Source organism: Hippocampus comes, unplaced genomic scaffold (assembly GCF_001891065.2).
Source record: "Hippocampus comes isolate QL1 unplaced genomic scaffold, H_comes_QL1_v1.1 scaffold118, whole genome shotgun sequence".
NCBI classification, from domain to species: domain Eukaryota; kingdom Metazoa; phylum Chordata; class Actinopteri; order Syngnathiformes; family Syngnathidae; genus Hippocampus; species Hippocampus comes.
In genome coordinates, this window is record NW_017805461.1 from 856,628 (window position 1) to 880,294 (window position 23,667).

General features: G+C 42.7%; 1 protein-coding gene across 2 annotated transcripts in view; it reads left to right on the top strand.

Moving 5' to 3' along the window:
* Positions 1-23,667, top strand: part of LOC109518787 (A disintegrin and metalloproteinase with thrombospondin motifs 2-like) — a 116,379-nt gene that overhangs the window by 35,243 nt on the left and 57,469 nt on the right. For both annotated transcript variants that reach the window (XM_019874851.1, XM_019874852.1), the window contains exon 3: positions 20,373-20,541. In XM_019874851.1, coding sequence (XP_019730410.1) covers positions 20,373-20,541 — 169 coding nt within the window. The remainder of the gene's footprint in view (positions 1-20,372; positions 20,542-23,667) is intronic.

The window sequence follows — 23,667 nt, forward strand, 5'->3', positions numbered from 1 at the left end:
CAGGTCCGGTGCTTGGTTCGGATGGGAGGGGTGAGGAGGTTGGCATGGGCAGATCTAATATTGCGGATGGGAGTCTGATGGTGAAGGAGGTCATTGAGGTAGGATGGGGCCGAGGTTAAAATGGAACTGATAAAACTGATAAAAACGGATTTACCGTAGCTGGCCCAAAAATATAAAAGGCATTTAAAATCTGGCTTTGGTGAGCTCGGACTGTTGGAGGGCAGTGGCATTTGTTCCCACGTGAACCATGACTCTCTGGATGGAGGCAAGCAGTGCCTGCAGCAGGCAGGAGAATTTGTCCAGAATGTCGGGGACCGTGGCTCCAGGAAAACAGTGTGTGGTTGCACTGAGGAAACAGATATTCCTAACTATGGAATCCCCGACTATTTGTGTAGTTGGGGCGAAAAGGGGGAAGAGGAGGAGGCTTGTTCAACGATGAAGATGGACGACGCAGAGGAATTTGTGCCGGGCAAAGAGGGGCGGTGCCGGTGTGGATACGGGCGTGGGCGGCGGGTCACAGGGTGAGGAGATGGCTCAGGGATGACTAGAGGAGGGAGCAGAGGTAGCTGGTGGTTGCTGGGCTCATGTGGGGGAGATGACAGCAGGGGCTGGGAGTCTGCGGACAGGAGAGGGAAGTTGCGGATGTCCAGGGTACTGTATTTATTTTCAAGATTGATATTGCAATAGGGATGTGTATGAGATGAGTGAATTCCTCTCTTGCTGCAAGAGTGGACAAGAGACCAAGGTTTGTGGTAGGATGGAGTGGAGCTGACAAGTGTTTTCGACCTGGCCCCGAGCCGTGAACAGGAGTCATCCTCGATGGTAACCAAAGCAGAAATAGCAGGAGCAGGGGCACGAGGACAGGGTGAAGTGATGTGGTGATTGGTGTTGTCCGAGTGAGGTGGGCCGAAGACAATGGTATCCATTTGTCTTTCGGGTTCTGGGTTTGATAAAAAGTTGGTGATTCTTCCTTGCAGGTCTGTGATTTTTTTCTGCCAGGTAGGAGCAGTTGATGCAATCTGACAGAGAGGTGAGTGGAGCCATGCCTATATGCTATGCTATGCTACTCTGTGCTAGAATATGGTAAAATTCTTCCTTACTAAGGGTACTCAACTGATAACTGCACTATGAGTTTGTGGTCCATGTGCTTAACTTCAGTGCAGGTGAGTGCCTTCAGTGCCGCGGCGTCAGGGCCAAAGTATATCTGAAATATACTAACCCCCTATACACACACACACACACACACACACACACACACACACACACACACACACACACACACACACACACGGGAGACAATGAGGACACGACTGCTGCTGTTCACGTCCGATTTGCGCTTGAGGCAATGCAGGAAGTCCGCCACACAAATCACTGGATGGCAACTCAATGGAGCTTGTGAATGATGTAGACACAGGCACATTTACTCTTAGGGCAAATCCTAAATAATAAAATGCCATTGACCTAATCACATAAAATTAAGAACATCAACATTAACAATAACAATCACAACAAGAATGAAGGAAAAACCCCTGGAAATATCAGTACAGTACTGCAATAACAAAAACAATAGGTTAAATACAATATTTTAATTTTGTGTAACCTGTGTGTGCACGTGTTCATGACAATAATCTCAATCATATTCTAATCTCAAAGGCTTGCTAGGAAAATGCACCAAATTGATTGCACCCTAGACACATGACATAAACCTAAAAATGTTTTATTGTTACTGTTCCATGAACAACCGTTCTTGTGAGAAAAAAAAGAAAAACGGTTCAGCTGGCGGTTAAAACAACCATTAAGACAGATGTAGGACCAGAAATGTACATATCTCTTCACGGTCTCCCAGTGTATTGTTTAATGTGTTAAATGGACATCATTTTCGTGGGAGACTGCATATATAATATGGTTTTATTTATTACATTTTCCAATGGAGTTACAAGCTGTGAATATTTTCATCAGCTTGTAACAATAGGTAGCAAGCTAACACTACAGTGAACCTTTTTATTTTTATCACAGGGAATGCGCAATATATAAAGCCTATATTAAAATCTTTTGAAAAATAGAGACCCCTCCCACATGCTTTAATCCCATTTAAAGTTGGGCACCCCTGTTATAAAGTACTCCAACCAGTCTACTTGTGCTTTGTGGACTTGGAGAACGTGTTCGACCGTGTCCCTCGTAGTGTTCTGTGGAGGGTGCTTCGGGAGTATGAGGTACCGAACCCCCTGATATGGGCTGTTCAGTCCCTATACCACAAATGTCAAGAGTTTTACTTACATTACTGGCAGTAAGTCGAAATTGTTTCCAGTGAGGATTGGACTCCGCCAAGGCTGCCCTTTGTCACCGATTCTGTTCATAACATTTATGGAAAAACATTTCTAGGCGCACACGACGGGTCCGGTTTGGTGGCCTCAGTATTGCATTTCGGCTTTTTGCAGATGATGTGGTGCTGTTGGCTTCTACAAGCCGGGATCTCAAACTCTCAAGAGAGCAGTTCGTTGTAGAGTGTGAAGCAGTTGGGATGAAAATCAGCATCTCCAAATCTGAATCAATGGTCTTCAGTCGGAAAAGGGTGGAGTGCTCTCTCCAGGTCGGGAATGAGATCTTGCCCCAAGTAGAGGAGTTGAAGTATCTTGTTCACGAGTGAGGGCACGAGGGAGCGGGAGATGGACAGGCGGATGGATGCAGCATCTGCTGTGATGCAAACTTTGTGTCGGTCTGTCATGGTGAAGAAGGAACTGAGCCAAAAGAAGACGCTCTCAATTTATTGGTTGATCTACCTTCCTACCCTCACCTATGGTCACAAGCTATGGGTCATGACCGAAAGAATAAGAGCCCGGATACAAGCGACCGAAATGAGTTTCCTCTGCAGGGTGGTCGGGCTCTCCCTTAGAGATAATGTGAGAAGCTCAGTCATCCGGGAGAGTCGAGCTGCCTCTCCACCATGTCGAGAGGAGCCAGATCAGGTGGCTCGGGCATTTGATTAGGATGTCCCCTGGATGCCTCACCAGTGGGGTGTTCCGGGTATGTTTCACCGGCAGGAGGCCTCGAAGACAACCCAGGACTTGCTGGAGCGACTATGTCTCCCAGCTGGCCTGGAAGCACCTCGAGATCCCCCAGGAAGAGCTGGAAGAATTGGATGGGGAGAGGGAAGTCTGGGCTTCCCTGCTAAAGCTGTTGCCCCTGTGACCCGGGCCCGTATAAGCGGTAGAAAATGGATGGATGGTGAAGCAATTGTCTTATAAGTAAGGACGAATAAGGACATTTCTAATGAGTCGAGTCAAAATTGCTGTGAAATGGGCATACTGTAGGAGGTTTCCACTGGACATGAATAAAATGTTTTGAAAACTTTTTTAAGATGGTTATATTAAATGAGAAAAAAAGGTTTTTCTGTGCTTTCCTGACTTACCTTCAATCCTCTGCATATAAACAAACAGAAGAAAAAGTCCAACATGTTGGGGCCAAAATGAATAAATAAAACCAAAAAGTCGCACGTGCACATAATTCATGTGGCACTGTCCATTTGAACTGTATGAGCAGTACCTCAATGCAGTGAAGAGGTAGGAAAGTGGAGCAGCTCTCTCTCTTCCATCTTAGTTGAAGTGAATGAATCTCTCATTCTGTGTGCCACGTAAATATTTCAACAGTTTAGGCGCCCGCGCTAAGCCTAGCCAACAGTGCTAACATGCCACTGACCATTAGTGCAAACCTGCTGCTTCTGCTTCTTTCTTCCTATCCTTCTTTCACTTTCACTTGCATAATTACACCAAACTATTTTTCTAGGGTGATCCCGCCGCCCCTCAAAATACTGAGATTTTTGTTTGTTTACATTATGTCTACAATAAACTCCTTGCGATTAGTTACACCTGCCCTATGTATCTTTGACACTTTTGGGACATAAAATTCATTTATAAGTATTAGTGCTGATCTTGGTAATGAATGCAGCTGTTGTACTGTTTTCGACAGTGTGAGGAGAACCTTTTGAATGAAGTGTACAGTGAAATACTGTGTATTCAAAGCAAGATACATGCCACATTTTTCCAAAGGCGTCTTTTGTGCATAAACAAGCTACTGTCATTTTTGTCCATTAAAATGGTGTAATCGTACTTATAAGTCAATTGACAAAGGGTTTTTTAAATTTTTTTTTTAAATTATGCAAGTTCCAAATATGATGTGATTGAAGCTTATGAAGCGCTTAGGAAATTGAGTTGGCCTGTCACCTTAACTTTCTGTCAACATTTGAAAGTGCTGACATATATTCAAGATGGATTGAAACACTCACAAATTCAAATGTCTTAACCATGGAACACATTTTTCTTTCCTGCCCTTTAAGCACACACAACACTGAAATTGGATCAATCAGGTGAACCGCAAGACCTGAGCCGTCACCTGAAGCGCAGTCTGAGCCCAATCAATTCAGATGCAGATTTCATTGGCATGCACTCCATTTGGGCTGACACACAGACTTGCACACTTGTAAAGAAATGTGCCATAAGACAAAGATTAGTGATCCAGCTCCAACACAACTGTTGTTAGGTGGCATTTTGTGTGAGTCATTCTCTTTATGTGTACGGGCATGTGGAAGTAAGTGTGTGAGAGGATTAAACTATTCAGGAGTCCCAGTTGTCCATTTAACCTGATGGTGAGTCATGCTGAAATGACAACACCCTGAGAACATACACAAGATTCAAGGCTGCTTGGAACTGATCAGAGGTCAGCATTCTGCCAATACCAATGGAAGGTCCGTCAGTCTCTCCTTAAACGGCTGCCATTTTGTTGGGGAATGACAAATGAAAACACTGATGGTCAAGCGCTGACGGAAGCGTTTTTTGCAAACGTCACTCAAATCGTCACTAACTGTGTCAGTACTGACAGACTTTCTCAATACGTTACTGATGCACAGTCCTACAACAGGGCGAGGAGGTAATATAGCCCGTCAAAAATCTGTCGAGCCCCCGTTAGTCTAACTCCCGACCCCGCAGGTAATTATCTATTTATTTATTTATTCATGTAGATATTAATTTATTGACGTTTAAAAACAGAAAAAAAAAATGACGAGTACCGTATTTTTCGGATTATACGTCGCTCCGGATTATAAATCGCACCAGCCTAAAATGCATAATTAAGAAGGAAAAAACATATATAAGTCGCACTGGTGTATAGGTCACATTTTTGGGGGAAATTTATTTGATAAAATCCAACACCAAAAACATACATGTCATATTGAAAGGCAATTTAAAATAAAAATAAAACTAGAGAACAACAGGCTGAATAAGTGTACGATATGCTAACGTTACATGACGCTTAAACAATGAACTGTGAATGTGCCTGGTTTGTTCACGTAACATATTAAGAGTTATTTAGACAACTATAGCACAAAGAACATGCTAACAATTTTACCTAACCATCAGCGTTACTCTAAATCACGAAATCCAATGAAATCGTCATGCTCGGTGTCACTTTTAAACAACTCCGCCAACTCCGGAGGTAGAAGATGCAGCGCTTCCTCTTCTACGTTGCTTACGTCTGAGTCATCGTCAGTTGTTTTTCTCAGTTACCGCCAACGTGGAAAGTATCAACATAGGCCGAGAGCACCCTCTTGCGGTTTAATGTGAAAATAACATGTGATGTGTACACTGTGTTAACCATTTCACACATAAGTCGCTCCAGAGTATAAGTCGCACCCCCGGCCAAACTATGAAAAAAACTGCGACATATACTCCGGAAAATACGGTACCCATTCTGTTCCAATACAATTCCTATTCCCTTGTTTGTGCTGTTTGAATGAGTTCTACATTAGAGAATCAGGACACAGAAAAAAATGCACGTTCATACGCTGTTTAAAAAAAAAAAAAAAAAAAGATAATAAAAAGTTGCGGAGGGTGTGATAAAACGCTTCTCACATTGCTCGCCGTAGGCCAACCGTAGGCTTGCTGGCCATTAATGCCACCTGTGTCACCGCGGGTGGTTGAAATAGAGATGACGTACTAACAATTGACAGACTGGCGGACCAGTGAAATTTACTGATGTCCTAAAATAGTGGTAACAACCAACAATAATTGTGTGATAATGTAAAGTTAAAATGTAATGTAAAGTTAAAAGTCCCAGTGCTGTTGTACTGTTTCGCATCACTGAATTTCCAATGTCGGATTGCTTGGGTGTGTTAAGATATGATTCCTCTCTGTTAGCTGGATTTGAAAGAAACAATGTAGAATACTGTTGAAGGTATTTCCTGCTTACTGTGATGACCGCTCCAGAGGACATGTCAACATCAAAAGAGGAACTGTTATCTCAAGTATCTGTGTTGCAGCTATTGAGGGACTGCGCTTTGCTATGAGTACTATTGATCTCAGTCTCTTTCCTGAACATTTGTTTGCACACTTAAAACAACATATTATCTCAGGATGTATACACAGTGGGGGTTCTGGAAATTGCCATCACACCAAATGGTGGGTAGTGGTGGTCTGGTCTCACCTCACCACTCCCAACTTCTTTTTAGCCACACCGGGTCAGATGTCATGTTACTTTCTTTGTTTCTGGGATTTGCATGAGAGGCGTACCTAACCGCCTCTCATTATCATATTGTCTCTATATAATTTCATGAATGTGTTTCTTCTATGCTTCCTGATTCAAATCTGGACCCCTCAGGAGCCCGAATCAATTCGTAAACTGCAGAAAATAAATTAAAACCCTTCGAAGGAACTGTACATCGCCTCCAGCCTTTATTTGGATTACCAACATTCTCCTCGTCCGAAATTCAACGAACACGCGGGGAAGAGGAGGCCACTCTTCCCCCAACAGGTGGAATTGACGTTTACATAATAAATGGATGCCTGCCCTTTACACATTTCCATTATTTCCCCCGTTGATGTGAAATGAAAAATAAAAATTCTGTTGTAACTATGCCGTCTAGTCAAACTGCTAATTACATTTGGTAATTGAATAAAGATGTGTTTCAGTTTTGTAGTGGTTCAGTGCCAATGTGAAAAGTGAGTGTCAATGTCTCTCTGTTTCTCTCTGTGCCCTGTGACCGATTGGCAAGCGGTCCAGGGCACAGTTGCCGTTGCCTTTCGTCCAAAGTCAGCTGGGACAGCGCCTTAGTTCCCAGCTAACCTGGTGTTTTGTCTTCATGACCTGAATAATATTCCTTTTATGTTTTTGTTGGAATTGTCACTTAATACGGTACAAATGTGGAGAAGTCCCTCCCAATTAAGTTTGATTTCCATGATATATGTTTGGCTCAGTTTTGACAATTGTTTCATCTATTTCAAAGTGAGGTCCAAGTCCCTCTGTTGTGTCTGAGCTAATTAAAGTTGAATTATTGATACACTTGTGAATTATTCACAGAGGGTAATTAGCCACGGAGACAATAAGAAACACAGGTACAAGAGGAGCATCTTGGGCGGTAGGAAATGAACCCAAAGGGAATGGTGTGGCCATTTTTGCCATACCTCCTCCTCCTTCATTTTCTTTCCTCCACAATGTTTATGTTCCCATCGTTCGTAGCTTGTTGTTTCTGTTCTTGACTCTCTCTGTTTCATCCCCATACTTCCTTGATGTCCTCCATCTTCCTCAATCACCGCAACGCCTGACCCTTCTATTACTTCCCTGTGCCGCACCCACTGGACTTTCCTTCCCCTTGTTGCTATGACATTAGCTAGCTAAAGCAGTGTCTTGAGGGATGAGACTAAAGCGCTAAGTCTGTGCTCTTTTAATTTAATTACTCCTGCTCTTTGGCTCCCTCCTCGCAGCTTGTTTCTCCCAGTATATCACACACTCCCTCCCTTCTAATCCGCCCATCCTTATGCTCCTTTGTCTCTTGCTCATCTGTACCTGCATGCTATTGCTGAGGTGAACAGGGCACGCCCACATCTCACAGGATCCTGCCCGTTTTCACTCATGATTGTCAACCTTTCTGGTTCTCAATGCAAATATTAATTTGAAACGATTCACAGTGTGGTTTAGCAATGCATGTAAAGGTGTGTGTCAGAGTGAGGGCTGGGTGGGTTGGCCTAGGCTTGACCTTGATTACCACGGTGATGGTAAGGCTCCTCATTAGTGCTGGACTGGAGGAAACAGTTGAGTAATGAGGGAGCAATGTTGTCCCAGGGCACAAAACGCACACACACACACACACACACACACACACACACACACACACACACACACACACACACACACACACACACACACACACACACATACCCCAATGCAGCTTTTCGTGTTCGCGCTTCCATGCACCTGCTGACACCTGCACTTATGCAAGGAGCCACACACATGCGCGCACACGCGCAAATACTTGTGAGTACATCTCAGTCTTATGCCCCCCCCCCCCCACTCACTTGTCTCGCCTCACCTTCTGTTTAGTGTTTTTCTCTCCCCCACACATTCTGCCTCTTCTCCCGTCTCTCGTCTTCTTCTTTCTCTTTTCCACCAGACAGACCTGGCAGACCTCGCTGCCCAGGGACTTCCGACAGGCCTGGAAATGTCTCAGTGTCGCCCTCCGGTGGCATCGCTCAAATCGCAGCTCCTGGAGGCTCCAATGCCCCACATTGCCATTAGTGATAGTACGCATGTTTTGTTTATATGACTACATTTAGCACTAAATGGTCAAAAAGTTGTTTTAACTGTATTTGTAAGCACATTTATAAGTAAATTACTCAGCATGCTGTATATGTATTAATAAAATATGGATGGACACAAAGGCAGCACAGTGAACGGGTGGTTAGCGCATGCGTCTCAGAGTTTTGAGGTTTGCATTTTGTTCCCGAACTTCCTTAGCTACTGCGGCTTCCTCCCACATTCCAAAGCCATGCATGTTAGGTTAATTGATGACTCTAAATCAGGGCAGGCAACTTGAAGGGGGTCATATGGGACTGCACACTTCCTAACCAGATGTATGACAAAAATGGAATTTTAAATAGGCACGGCATATGTGCCCATGTCTGTTTTTCTATTGAACCAGTGTAAAAAAGAGTATCTTCATATTAAACGAATAAATGTAAATGCTCAAATATATATACAACAGATCCCCTCTCATCTATAACGGCTATGAACCACATACTAAGATTTGTTTCCCCTGTGCAAAGGGCCCTCCTGCCAAAAACAAAATCTCATTCAAAGATGCCTGCGTTATACATATTCAGCAATGTAAAATCGATTATGAAAACTCACCTCACAGAATTATATTACCCATTTTACAGGGTTGATTATGGTTAAGTACCAATTACAGACAATAAACTGCCTGCTGGGTCCGGACCATGTGAAACCTGCAATCAAATAATTGAAGAGGTGCACCATAATCAACGCCTCACTCTGTGCAATTATATCAACACTCCCTTTACACATACTTAAATACACATGCTCAAGCAGCGGAATCCCTGGTATTCCAGCAGGAGGCCTTGGTGCCTTTTCAAGCTTAATTACAATGACTGTGTTTGTTTTTTTATTGTTGTTTCTGTAGCGTGGAATACTTTTTGAGTATGACTCACTTTTTGGATTATTACAACGGCGACACCTGTGAAAATATGAATGGACCTAGATTTCTTGTTTTATACATCATCAGAAAAGTATCTCATCCACATCAGCGTTGAGAGTTTTGTTCTTTGAGTTTTCATCTGATGAAGGTATAAGGTGTGAGTCTGAGCACGAAAGGCTGTTTGTCGGTGCCCTGTGATTGGCTGGCAACCAGTTCAGGGTATAGCCCACCGACTGCCCGAAGACTGCTGGGATAGGCTCCAGCACGCCCACGACCCTTGTGGATTGGAAAATGGATGGCTGGATGAATTGGACTAATTACATAAATTATGTTATCCACGATAACGGAATCTAGTGAGATGCACCTGTATCTGTATGCAGTATTTCCTCAGATATTTCCCCTCACTTTGGTTCTAGTTCTGCGGCAGGTAAGTGAGCCCAGTTATACCAGCTCCCGCTGTGGTTCCTTTGGGTCAAAAGAATGGTGAGCACAGGGCAACTCCCAGTTGGTTCCTTTTGCTGCCCTAAAACAAAGCCATTAGCTCTCCCACCTAGCAGTCAGTATCGTGAGCAGGTAGGGAGGGTCTTCTCGGCGCTCTGTTGCTAGGTTACAGGTATAATAGATGGGGAGATATTGAGAGACACTGTAGATGGGGATGAGGTTGCATGAACGCACACACTCTGTGTGTATGTGTGTGTGTGTCTGTGAGTGAGTGTGTCTGAATAGGTGACAGTGTCAGGGCGGGACACACATGGAAGATGCAAGGTTTGGAGCATGCAGGGATATTTTAGTCTTCAGCGGTAAAATTGTGTCCCTGATTTTATATGTCTTGCTGATTTACGCAAACGTTTTATGTGCATTGCAACTTAATTATATCATGTGTCATTTAGCACTTTTCTCTTTTAAAACTAAGAAAAGGGAGGGAAGTGGATGAAATGACAAACAGATGGAGGACAAACACTCATGTGTTAACAAGGTTCTTTGCACATACATCCTGGAGATGCAGGTGCAGGTTTGTAATTGTTCAATGCTGGCAGATCTCAGGCCTGGGGTGCGTTTGTAATTCTTTTAGTGTGCTGTTGTATTCATCATGGACTGGTTTAGCCAACACTGCTCACAGAGCAGCTTTTCCGCTGCAATCATGGAGCAGTCAGTCGCCTCTAATCGGGGTCATTTATCAGGTTGTAAGGCTGCATGTAGCAAATCTGTACCCAATCAAACAAAATTCACACACACATACTCAAACCCATGAACCAATCGATGCCTGGGCGGAGCTTGTCGATAGCTGGCTGGTACTATATGCATGTGTGTGCTATCCATCCATCCATCCATCCATCCATCCATCCGTCAGTCAAGTGCTCCATATAAATTTGTCCCGTTCCTGGGTCCTGTTCTGAGCTTAAATGTTCAGACAATTATCGTCAAGCATCCACAAGCCAGTACCTGACTAGAATGCTGTGACCTCCATGAATTCCATCCAAATGTTCATTAGCTTTATGATTTATCACCTCACAACTTTCCAGCCTCTGTACAAAGTACAGGCATTGTATGATAATCTTCCCTGCACCAAGTACAACCAACCCCAAAGAAGAAAGTGGTTACCCGCCTATTGCCCGAAGACAGCTGGGATAGGCTCCTTGTGAGGATAAGCAGATTGGACAATTTGGATGAATGGATGATAAACTACGGAATTGAGGAATTTTTGTATTTTGTTAACCTTACGGGACTGCCATACTGAAGTGGACAAAAAGCTGTTTTGTTAATAATGCAGAAATATTGAGTGGAAACATTCAGAACTGTTCGATCAAAGGTAAAACGGCTTCAACAACCAAAGCGTCAAGCTGCCTCAATTGAACCTTTTTGAATAAACCTGACCGAGATTCTACACAGACATTCATTTTCTGTAAAGAATGCAAAAAAACAGGAGATGATGCAGAGCGATCTCTTTCAAAGGCACCACTTCCTTCACTCGGTGCTCGTATTCACACAGCTTTCTTTCAAACTTCCCTGTTGGAGACTAAAATAGAATTTGCTTGGACAGAAAGAGGGAGAAAGCGTCTGTCCTGATGGGTGACAACGAGTATCGGAAAGGAGGCGACAAAGTGCGTTTGCACGCGCACGCATTTTGTGTGTTTGGCACTGCTGCTCGATCTGCCAGTTGTAAGCCGCCTGTGTCAACACACTCGGTCCCTGAACCAAAATTTCTTCAGATCATGCAGGTTGGGCTCCCGAGGTTCTGCTTACGACTGCTCTTCCTGAAGAAGTAAGTCGCTTCTGAATTTATGTAGCTCAGTAGCAAAAGAAGAATGCTCTTCATCTCCTGAAGAGGAGAATTTAGGAGATGTATGGCTGTGTATGAGTTTTGGAATCAAGTGATGGCAATCTGACCATAGCACGGTGGAGTGGGGGCTCTCTCAGATGTACTAGGAGATAAGCAACTTAAGCAAGGCCTTCAAGTGGATAGCTGGCCCTGTGTTCACATCTCACTCCCCTCCCACCATTCACACGTAATCACTCTTCCGGGGTTGCACTGGTAGTGTGAATGGCCGAGGGACCATGCTGTCCAAACCTGAAATGACCCTCACTCCCACTCCCTGTCTCTCTCAGGCTCTCACTCTCTCTCGCTCTCATACTGTGATCAAAAATTTAGGTCATTAGACGAACAATTTGCAAATGAGGTGGAGAAAGCGCACACGGAGGAGTGACTGGGAATGGGCTGCGTGTGAGCGTGTGTGGGTGTTTTCTGACTGGATGTGTGTGACCATTTTAGAGACCACTCTATGTAATGAGTGGAGCAAGATGACAGGGTTGGGTCACTAAGTCCTCTATGGCTTAAATCATACTGGCATCTGGCTTCCACCCACAACCCGTAAACACACACATCGCACACACATACATAACCTTACATATTAGTGCGCTTCAAAATGTGCGACGGTCAGTGTGCGTAAAAATGATGGAAATGTTTCTCTTTTCACACATGTACAGCTTATTTCCAATTAGAATTGCTTTGCTAGCTCTTCGGGACTACAAGTGGATCCATGATTGAGTGTTATATAACCCATCTGTCTCCACGTAGCAGTGAGGAACAATTGTTTTATTTTTGCTCCCAAGCTGTAAATTTAATTGACTTTTAAGTGACTGTGATTGACACAAACTGGTAGTGATAAACAGTAGAAGTACTAGATGTTGATTCGAATTATTTTCATTGTTTTTTTTTTTTTTTTTTGTACTCTGTTCATATATTTGCGAGTGCAAAAATGTTACAGACCACTAATACAGGTAATCCCGGCTCACCATGGCAATGACAGAGATGGCTTTATTTAGTGTAGCAACTGTACTATTTAAAGCGGGGATGGGCAACTTAAACGCTGCAGGAGGCCACAGTTCTTCATCACTACTACTTGGGGCTGCAGCGGACCACACACTTCCTAACCAGATGTATGACAAAAATGCGATTTTAAATATGCACAATATACGTACACGTATATGGACAATATTTGTATACAGTATGTGCAACATATCTCGATGTGGTCTGAATGTATTTCATTTTTGCTAATATTGTTTTCAAATGCATGGAAGATACACCATTCTAACCCAACAACAAAGGGTTTGAATGATAACAAAATAACCAGTGAATCAGTGATTGAGATAGATGACAATCATCGATTGATTGAGCGATTTTCATCACATTGTGGTCAACTACAAAAACACTTTAGTCGTTTCACCCCTTGCATCCATCAGAATTGCTGCTGCTTCAGTCTCCACTTGAAACACTAAGTTGACCTCGGCTATAGCATGTGACGTTAGAGACGATGGCAACACCCGTCCTGGCAGGAGTATTCTGCCCTACTCTTAAACCGGTGTACAACCGGAACATTCTCATCCAATTCCAGTCCAAATTGTCTTTAAGAAATAACAATTAATTGAATTCAAATGCATTCTCCCAATAGGATATCAAACTGATGACCCAGCAATCGTGTGAAAAATTGCCAAAGCTATTTGAACTAAATGCAGTGCAACTATTTTCTGTTACACCACTCCAGGACGAAGAAAACATTTTGTGCCTCCCCCCAACTCTCCACTGCGGGTGCAAATCGTATAATTTGTCTATCAAAGTGATACGAGTACACCTCCCCATAACATTGTATCCTTATTAAAATGAAAGGGCAAGTTAAGTTCACATTTTTCTTCATGATAATATGTTCTATGTGCCCCCACTAGTCTAAATGCTGCATTTTGATTGATATTGCTTTTGTGTAATATGTAGGTATAGGTAAGAGGTGGCGACCATTCACGGCTCACCTGTTTTCTGGGCTTGGTCATGTGAGGTTAGCATGCCGAGCCCTCAGGCACATTTTCAGTCGACAGCAAGTGTCAAAATGGTCACCACCTGAAGTGGATTTTGCTGCTTTATTCACATTCCACAAATGGCAATGTTAATCAAAATACTGTGATTTGAGTAGTGGAGGCGGGGCATATAACGTAGTGTAAATAAAATATTTGACTTGATTTTCCCTTGAAAGAAAAGAAAACAAAGAAAGAAATATAGATCAACTTACAATGAAAATTTATTATAGTTGTTTGTTTGTGACAGCAATGATTTGAAATGTATCTATTTGCCTGATATTAAAAAAAAATGAGTGTCACTGCCACCTACTGTAGTGGATGTGCAATTACATGTTATTCTATGTGGGAAGCAAAAAAGGGATCCCCATGGCATCACACCGAAAGACCCCCCCCCCACCCCCCAACCCATATGAGTGGTCCTCCCCACTATTTGAGAAGGAATGTTTTAATGGAACCTTTTCCAAAAATCTGTTTTGTGTCAGCACAAAATGTAAATGTCTGAGTATAACAGGGGGTCTGAAAGTTATTGTATGAAACAAAGGCAGATATTTTCAGTGACGTCCGTCCTTAATCTGCCTCTTTCAAATTGCTTCTGATTTTTCATAGCAGCCTTATTTATGTAAGGGATTGATTCTCTTATGATTGAAAGGGTGAATGAAATGGAGGATTACTGCATGTTGGAGACACACACACACTCACACGCACACACACACACACACACACACACACACACACACACACACACACACACACACACACACACACACACACAGGCACACACATACAGGCACACTCAAAGTGGACTGAATAAAGGACCCCAACAGGGTGTAACTTTGATCGCCACCGCAACATCCGCTCACTGTGCCTATGAGACCACTTCCACATGGTTCAAATCACTTCTTTCACAATTTCAAGTCAATGTACTGCACTGTACATTCAGAATGCAGGAGCCACCTCTTGAAGCTGGACACTCTCCATATAAAGTACCAACTTGGAGACTTGGAGAGGTTTGTGGTGGATGTCACCTTCTCATTGGCCATGAGGGCAATTATAATGACATTCTGCACATGATGAGTTGCGTGCCTTGAGGGGGCGTTTTCTTTGGTTTGTAAGCCAGATGTAAGGATGTGGCACAGGTTAAAATTTAAAGTTATTTTTTTTATCTTCTTTAATCCTGAAGATAACAAATGTGTCATTGAGGTCATTGCTTGTCTGTGTATTTATGATTGAGTATGATTGAAATGTGAAAATCAATAAATTGAACAGTGGGCCAGGATGACTTATATCTGGGCAATCCCTTAAGTAATCCCTCTAATTTAATCATTATAAATAGCGTGTCTGCAAATGATTTGGTCCTGTAAAATAATACAGTATTGTCTTTGTAACTGATTTCCTGGACTTTGGCTTGCTGGTTCCTTTTGTTAAGCACATTTTGTACCAAGGGGGCCATATACTCGTGGTTATTGAAAGTATATACCATGTTCAAAGCTTTCATTACTGTGTCCTATTGCATCCTACATGTGGCAGTACTACTGCTGCATTTCACCAACAACCATAATTTCAAAGTTGTTAGGGCATATCAAGTTCATAGAATAGCATAGCAAATCATTCATTTATAAGATAAGGTTTCAGGAAACTCCTCAACAAAAAGTTAATTGTAAATTTACCATCACAACATCTTATTTTTGTGTGATAAAATGCATTTTTCAAGACATTCAAAAGGCTTGCAATAGACTCTGTGAAACTAATTGTGTGTGTATTACACAATGGAGAAGATTGAACGTTTATTTTGTTGACGGCATTGAACTGAACATTTGTCCTTCAAAACACTTGAAGTGTTTGCCCGTTATGGATTCCCAGGAAAGGTCACAGGAGCGATGCTCCCGATAAATCTTCCCTGGAAGTAGCCGTCCAAAATTGACTAGTGTATTAAGATTTTCATCTCATTTTGCCCACAGACTTTTTCTTATGTTGGCAATGTCGCTTTTCCTCCGTCTCTCTGTGATGTGCATGTGCTACTGGCCGCGACTGAGGCATTCTAAATCAGCAATGCTATCTTAAAGTCTCAATCCACACACTTGCTATCAAGTTGGACCCAACCCCCCTCGCTCTTCTTCCTTCTCTCGGTGAAGTGTGTGTACTCACGGCCGACAATGAGGCGCTCTATAGCAGCCACATCAGCGGACCATCAAAATGCATTTTCGAGATATAGGCATAACTAGACAGATATGCCAGATAAGACGACGAAGGCGCTTACAGAGTCGGGGAGGGTCAACTGGTACGAGACTCCAAAGTGTTTTAGCCACGCACCAAATTAGTTTAATGTTATTAGTACCGCAATTTAGTGCTGCATAATTCACAGTCTTTGCACACGTTTTCAGCAAGTCTAAGAATTCACTTCACAGGCTCTTGAAAACTTGATTCAAAAGAATCCCTGAAAGTTTGGAAATGACATGCTGTGAAGTGATACCGTTAAGTGGGAGTAATGGATACCAATTTGACCTCGACCGTCTTGTGTCAGATGTTCAAAAAAGGAAGGACGTCTTTTGGAAGTTTGAAATTGATTCCGTTAAGATCACGCAACTGCGCAGAGAGTGAACATTTCTTACTAATGCGATACTTCTTGTGGTATTATAGTCTTCTAAAGGCAGAAATCAAAATCTTTTTGTTGCCACAACACTCAAGTGGCTTTTGCAATAAACCAGCTTGTGTCAGTACATGCAGTACATGCCGAGCTCTCCTGGATCTCACATTCGGACAAGCAGCCATGTTTAATCCCCTGGAGTAGCACCAGGAGAAGATGATCATTGTGGATTTGTGTGCCGACGCTTTGAAGCTGTGTTGACTTCAGCTTTTCAAAGGACATGTCCACTCACACGGTCCCCTCCCTGCCACCCCCCACCCACTCCTGTGCTGGTTCGGATCGATCCAGCCACGTCTCTCTCCCACTTGTCATCTTTTGTCTTTGACACAGCTCTTCTTTCTGCACTGTTTGGTATTCTGGGTTGGCAACGCATGCGCCTTCTAAGATCCATCAGCTCCGTGGCTTTGGGGAGATGCAGGGATGAAAAGAGAGCGAGAGAGTGAGCGAGTGAGATGACAGGTCAATGGCTAGTTGATGTGGTTTCGCCACAAGACCCTCAATGTGATAAAAAGAAAGACAGAATTGGAAAAAGTGAAAGTGAGCCTCCTTTTCCAAGAATTGAGGAGAATTTCACAAAGGCAAGTAGTAAATTGCAATTATTGCGCAATATTTGTTGGGGTGACGTGAATACATACTCATGCAAGTCAATAATTTCAACTATTCAGCGAGCCTATCAGCTGAATCACCTGTTCCACACCACTGAGGGAGATATTATGAACAACAGGTAACAACTAACTAAAGTTTACCTCATTAACATTCTAATTTCAAATTTAAATCAAATGTCTGTTTTTCATTTTTGTCATGATAGGGTGTGCCATCGTTTACCATACATTTGTTTGTATACCTGTGATACCTAGGCTATTCGAAACATGTCTGGAAACTTACGGCCAACTCTGTATTTAAAATGATATGATAGCATGATCGAATGCGTATAATGTAAAATTGGCTTCACAAATCGGTTCAGTGTTTTCCAAACTATATTGAGACAAGGACGAGTCACATTGTACATTAGAAAAAAATAAAAGATAAACAAAATATGGCACACCGCCAATCATCAACTGCACCATCTGCAATCCAGTGGACGAGCATTTGATTTTTCTGCCTGTCACTATATATCGCCAGAATAGATAGATGAGCAGAGATATTTGTATGTGTGCAATAGTAGTGAACAAATCATACTTTTCAGACCACTTAGGTGAAATGGAATAATTTTCCACAGTACACTACATGATCTCTTGCTGCACATTGAATGGGAATGACTGGGCAAGAAGAAGTTGCAGTGTCTTATTTTGTGACTCCTTGCCCATAAAGACTCATTGAAGATCCATTTGTTTAAATTTGTAATCTGTATGCAATAACCAAGACAGCCTTATATGTGAACTGAGTAAATAAATACAATAAGGGGGAAAAAAACACTATTTTGAGAGCATGCGCAAAGCTTTTTGTGTATAAAATCACTCATTTTCACTTCCACGACATTATGTGGTTTTGCCATTTGGAGTTTTCATTTATAGACGCAAGACTGAATTGACTCCTACAATTAGCGTCGCACTGATGAGATGAGAGGAGTTGAAAAGTCTCCCAGAATAGTATGTCCATCTGTCTCACTATCTTATATGGCTTCCAGTCGCAAGGCGGACACATCGGAAAGAGAAGAACCGTATGACAAAAACTGTTTTATTTTTAATTCTGTTTAATTTTAATAATCCTCTATGTTTTTGTAAATTATTTTGGAGTGTCATTCTCCTCATTAAAAAAAAAAAAAAAAAAAATTCTCTTTTTTGGGGGGCCAGGGAGGGCTGGAATATAGTAATGACTTTTCAATTTATTTTGTTACAAGCGTGATCACGGAATGAATGAAACTTGTATCTCAAAGCACCAATGTAATTTCAAAATGATTGTGCACAATAGTTATCCAGTCAGCCCATTGTGTGTCTGTGTAGCAAATCAATGTTGCTGCAGGCTATAATGTCCCTTTTTCTAAGCGTCGGTCACACTGACGCAGAAAGCAGCTGCTACACAACATGAGAGCCTCAACAACAACAGCACACCCACTTTCCCACTCAAATCTCCTTCCGTGTTTCTCGCAGCAATCATGATCACACATCATCCACGCGAGGGGAAATGTGCACTGCAAAAGTGCCCATTTTTTGGTTAGATTAGCCAATTAGCTGCTTAGATTTGGCATTGAACTATAGCGGGGAAATGATACTGGTGTGGTCATGAAAGTTGTTTGATTCTAGTGGCATCACAGGGAGTGACTGTGTTTACATACAGTCAATATTTGGGTTCAGGTTTCTGAAGCATTCGGGATTAAATGTTTACACGCGTGAGTGGACAGACAGTTATTCCCTTATACTGGATAACTGTGATCAATTGGAATATCCCGATCAAAACCATGACGTGCGGACAACGTCAGATGCAAAGAGAAATCATGACCGCATCATACTTTCTACTGTCAATAAAAAACATTGCACCGTATTTGTGTCTTTCACCACACTAGTGAAGTACTCAATTTCACCCTCGCTCCAAAAGTGTGGTGCTGGGCTCCCTCTGTGTGTCGCCATGTTTGTCTACCTATGCTTGTGTGTTTCTGTTTCGTTCGCAACCAGATGTTGAAGGGATTTTCATTCACACTATAGGCTTTCATATTGCTGTTTTGCGGTTTTTCATATAGTCACAAAATACCTGCTTTTGTGTCAGTGCTGCCTTTCATGGTTACAGATGATTCGGGTGAAGGTTTGGAATGCATAACTGCAAATAATGATGTTTTGCTGAGTGGAAATGAGAGACTGTTTGCATTTGGGTGGGATTGAGGAAGAGGGGGTGCCAAGGTGCCACGAGCAAAGGGGGACCCCGGCCGGACCCACGGACTGGAGATCACAATCGGCATTTAAAAGGGCCCCCACAGCAGAACGACCGTATCCAACAACAAAAGACGGCCAAATGTGGAAGACCATAAAGGGAAGATTCACAATAGGACAATTCACACCTAATTGATAACACCCAGACTGTCCTCTCAGACCATTTGCCCATGCCTGAGCACACGTGCGCACGCACACACACACACACACACACACACACAAAGAGAGGCACACCCTTTTTGAGGAATTGTATTAAAGGTGGGTCAAGTGAAACGCGTCTTTGTCACTCTGCCTTGCTACCCTCGCGGTTAGGAGAAGTTGATGACCCAGAGCTCTGTTTAGAATAATTGGCTTGATGTATGCTGTTTTAGACTATTTGTTAGGTATTAAATACTTTTCTGTGTAACTGACTCGTGTGTATGTGGTCATTCCCAAGCCCAACAACGAGCACACCGGAAATCCACCAAGGTATTTGATTGTTGGTCAAATAGTGTGGAAATTCCGCCTTCAACATACGGACTGATATATTGCAAATATGAGTGTGTATAGAAACTCCCTGTGGCATTTTCATTTTCAAGTTAGTCTGTTTTAGCGAGTGACACTGTTTGATGGCCGCCGGTGGCCGCACTTCACTACAGCGAATAAGTGGCATTTATCTATCAGTCCGTGGCTTGACGCTGCACATACAAGTACTTGATGTTCTCAAAAAAATACGGGTAGAGCAGAACACAAACCAAATGTTCCTTCAGCGGAGGTATTCTGATGCATGTTTGGATGTCCAAAGATTTGGACGGGATTTTTTTCTGGTTTTTAAAAACCCAAATGTGAGCATGTTTGTGTATCTGCGGGTGTTAACATGACCTTTCAAAACTCGTATATTGCTAACATTTTAAAAAAATTCAAGTCAATGTACCACTGTACCAAGGGATGCAAATTATATATATGTCAAACATTGACAGATTTACATTGGTTTTATACATCTGTTTCATTATAGGCTCTATATACTAGAAAAGTGAAACGTATCTTATCTATTTCTTAGGCTGGTATGATCAGGACGGAGCAAGACGAGTACTTCATTGAGCCTGCGGAAAGAGGCGACGGAGTGATTGAAGAGGAGGCAGGGGGAGGAAGAACGCACATCGTCTATCGCTCTTCAGCCGTAAAGAAGCCGCCCATCGACAGCACAGCGGGAGACTCCCACTCCAGAGGTCAGTCTGCATGTGTATACTGTACTGTGTACTCGGGAGTTTGCTAGGGGCGTGTATCTCTGCAATAAAAGACTATTTGATACATATTGCGATACATGGGGGCATTTTCAGGAAGGTACATTTTAAAGTGCAATGATTCGATTCAGTTTGATTCGATGCACTCACATCTTTCAAATCAAAGCTGATTTTCCAATTCCAATCTCTTTTCATTACCCTTCCCTCTTTTTCCATGGGCTTGTTTTTAACAGACGACTCTAAGCCTTGCTCAAAACCCCTAAATGCAGTTTTACTGTTTTGTTATGCGCGAGTGGATCCGAAACACTTCCCACATCATGCCCGCTACACCGCCTCAAACTACAGATACTGTAAGAAATGTGAACCCATTTACCACAATGATGAAATGACCAAAGTCCACACAAAATAACCATTGTACACAATGCCAGTGAATCGCAGCAGGAACGGGAAAGAAAGAAAAGAAAGTTTCACGTGCACTGCACAAACACGTCCAGCCAACACTATACATAAATTGTGCAGAGGGAAAGGTGTGACATATGGAGCTGTGAGCGCCATGTCTTATTGCCCAAGTTTTAACACCTTCCGTGGCTTTGGCCTCCTCCACAATTAACCTTCTCTACTCTTATTTATTTTTGCATCCGTTGAAACAGCGCTGACAGTTTCATTAAAGGGGCTAAAAATACAAACAGGTTACATGTCTGCACAACTAAAGGAATGATTATAAGCAAAGTTTATTAAAATCAATTCATTCACACTTACAGTACAACATTTCCTTCAAATTGTATTTCCCCGAAATCAACTCAAATATAAATACATCGTGAAATGACCCTGGGCCTAAGGCAATTCAGCTCGCTTTAAGCGGATGTGACCTTACCGAAGAAACGCGACAAAAGAACCTATGCTGCATTTCACGATGAATAATCAACGAATATCACTGAAACACATTTTACCTTCAGTTGCGGGCCGAACTTCTGCAGCAGTTCAGAGAACGCTTTCATCAGTATGATGGTGAAAGATGGAGTCTTGGCTTTAAATGAGCCAACTTTAGGGCACTTTGATGTGGTGCCTTTTTAGAAAGAAACTCAAAGGTGAAAATATTCTTCAAAAAGAAAAGCCGTGTTGATTGACTGGCATTTCACGTGCACAGAAGTGTATTTATGATTCCTTGTTAGTGTTATGTACTGTTTGTGTTTGATAGGTTGGTCAAAACAACTTTACATTTAAGGGGAATAAGGCTATGTTCACACTGCAGGTCGATTCCCATTTGTTTGCCCATATGTGACATGTATTCGATTTTTTTTTTTTCATGCATTGTGAATAGTATAATTCAGATTTTTTTCCAAATCTAACTTGGGCCCGTGGATAGAAAGCGGATATGTATCTGATGTGTCTGTAGTGTGAGCAGTCGTCTGTATCCATCCGATCTATGCGTCATCAAAAGCCAAAAATGCGCTCCACGCCGAAAGGTGGGAGTGTTCGGGAGTCTACTGACATCGTCCGGGAATCTGCAAAGTAGTTTGGAATAACGGTGTTATTTTTATGTTTGATTTGAATTGACTTGAAATATGAAGTATAAAGTGGACGTTGGTGGTGATCATGATGCAGGCGATTCATTTGTCATGCACGACAATGACGTGATGTCTTATTTGGTAGACGTCTCCATTAAATGAGGAGATGTCGCCTCACTACCCCGTCAATCTCAGATGAGCTACTACATGTGTTACCATGTGTGCCACGTGATGATGGTTTTTGGGGCATTCCTCAATGTCCTGCTTTGTGCACAAGCGTGTGTTTTTGTAATGTGAATGAGTACAGAAAAAAAAAAAACTATCCGAATCAGGCATGACGTCCTGCAGTGTGAATGTAGCCTAATTTCTCGTTTGTCTTGAAATTGTTTTTTCTGGGTGTAATGAACAAATTTTGCAGTTTGCTGTGGTGAAAAGCTGCACATATTGCAAAAGGCAGTGTTTTTCTTCGCTTGTATCAGCTACATGAGAAGTTCATCATATTAGAATCACCGCTTTGAGTCACCAAACACCGCTTGAATCAAATTATAAAAACAACAACAATAATACCGACAACAAATATTTTCTAACAATCAGGTCTCCCACCCTGTGTGTGCTGGAGTCGAGATGAGATTTGTAATGAGGGTTTTGCAAAGGCTGTGTCTTCCTACTCGGAGCATATGACACTCCAATGTCTAATAATACACAGAAGAAGAAGTTTCCATAGGAACAGCCAGCGAGGACACACTGCAGTGGAGTAACACTGATCTGCTCTCAGATGCTGCTGACACCTGAACACACCCTGCACAGCGACACGCGGAGACGCAAGATACTCGCGTGCACCCACACGCGCACACACACACGCACACACGCACGCACGCACGCACACACACACACACACACACACACACACACACACACACGCAGGGAGGGTGTAACCAGAGACGGCTTCTTTGATCATGCATGTCCACACACACAGAACTTGTGCACACCCATGCACACAATGTCCGACTGTTCCTGTTGCCTTTGCATCCTTCTCTCGAATGAAGAGTGGGGTGTGGATCGATAGTGTGGGATAAAGCAGGCCCTTGCTTGTGCGTGTGCATGTGTGTGTGTGTGTGTGTGTGTGTGTGTGTGTGTTGTGTGTGTGTGTGTGTGCGTGCGTGCGTGCGTGCGTGCGTGCGTGCGTGTGTGGCAAGACTTCCGTAGATGTCTGGCTTGAAAAATGGCAGACAAGCAGGCGTTTCAATCTCTCTGCCGTTTGTCTTGACTCTTCTAGAGTGCAAGTTGATCTGTTACATCCGCTCACTGTCATGTCAATGTAGAAATCATTATAGCTACTCAGGCCATTTACATTCACCGCCTCGGTTTCAAAACTCAACCCTCTCTACTCTCTCCTTCCCCCGTATTGTCTTTCATCCCTCCCTGTGGATCAATCATCGGCATTAGACAATTAATATGTAATCAATCAACCATTTCTGGAGATGCCCTTCACCAAAGTCTGTTTAATTTGCAGCCAGTTATACAATGCCAGACTCATTTCCTGGCTACAGATAAAAGGGAAGAGGGGTTATATTTAGCAAGGCGAGATGAAGAGGGAAACGGG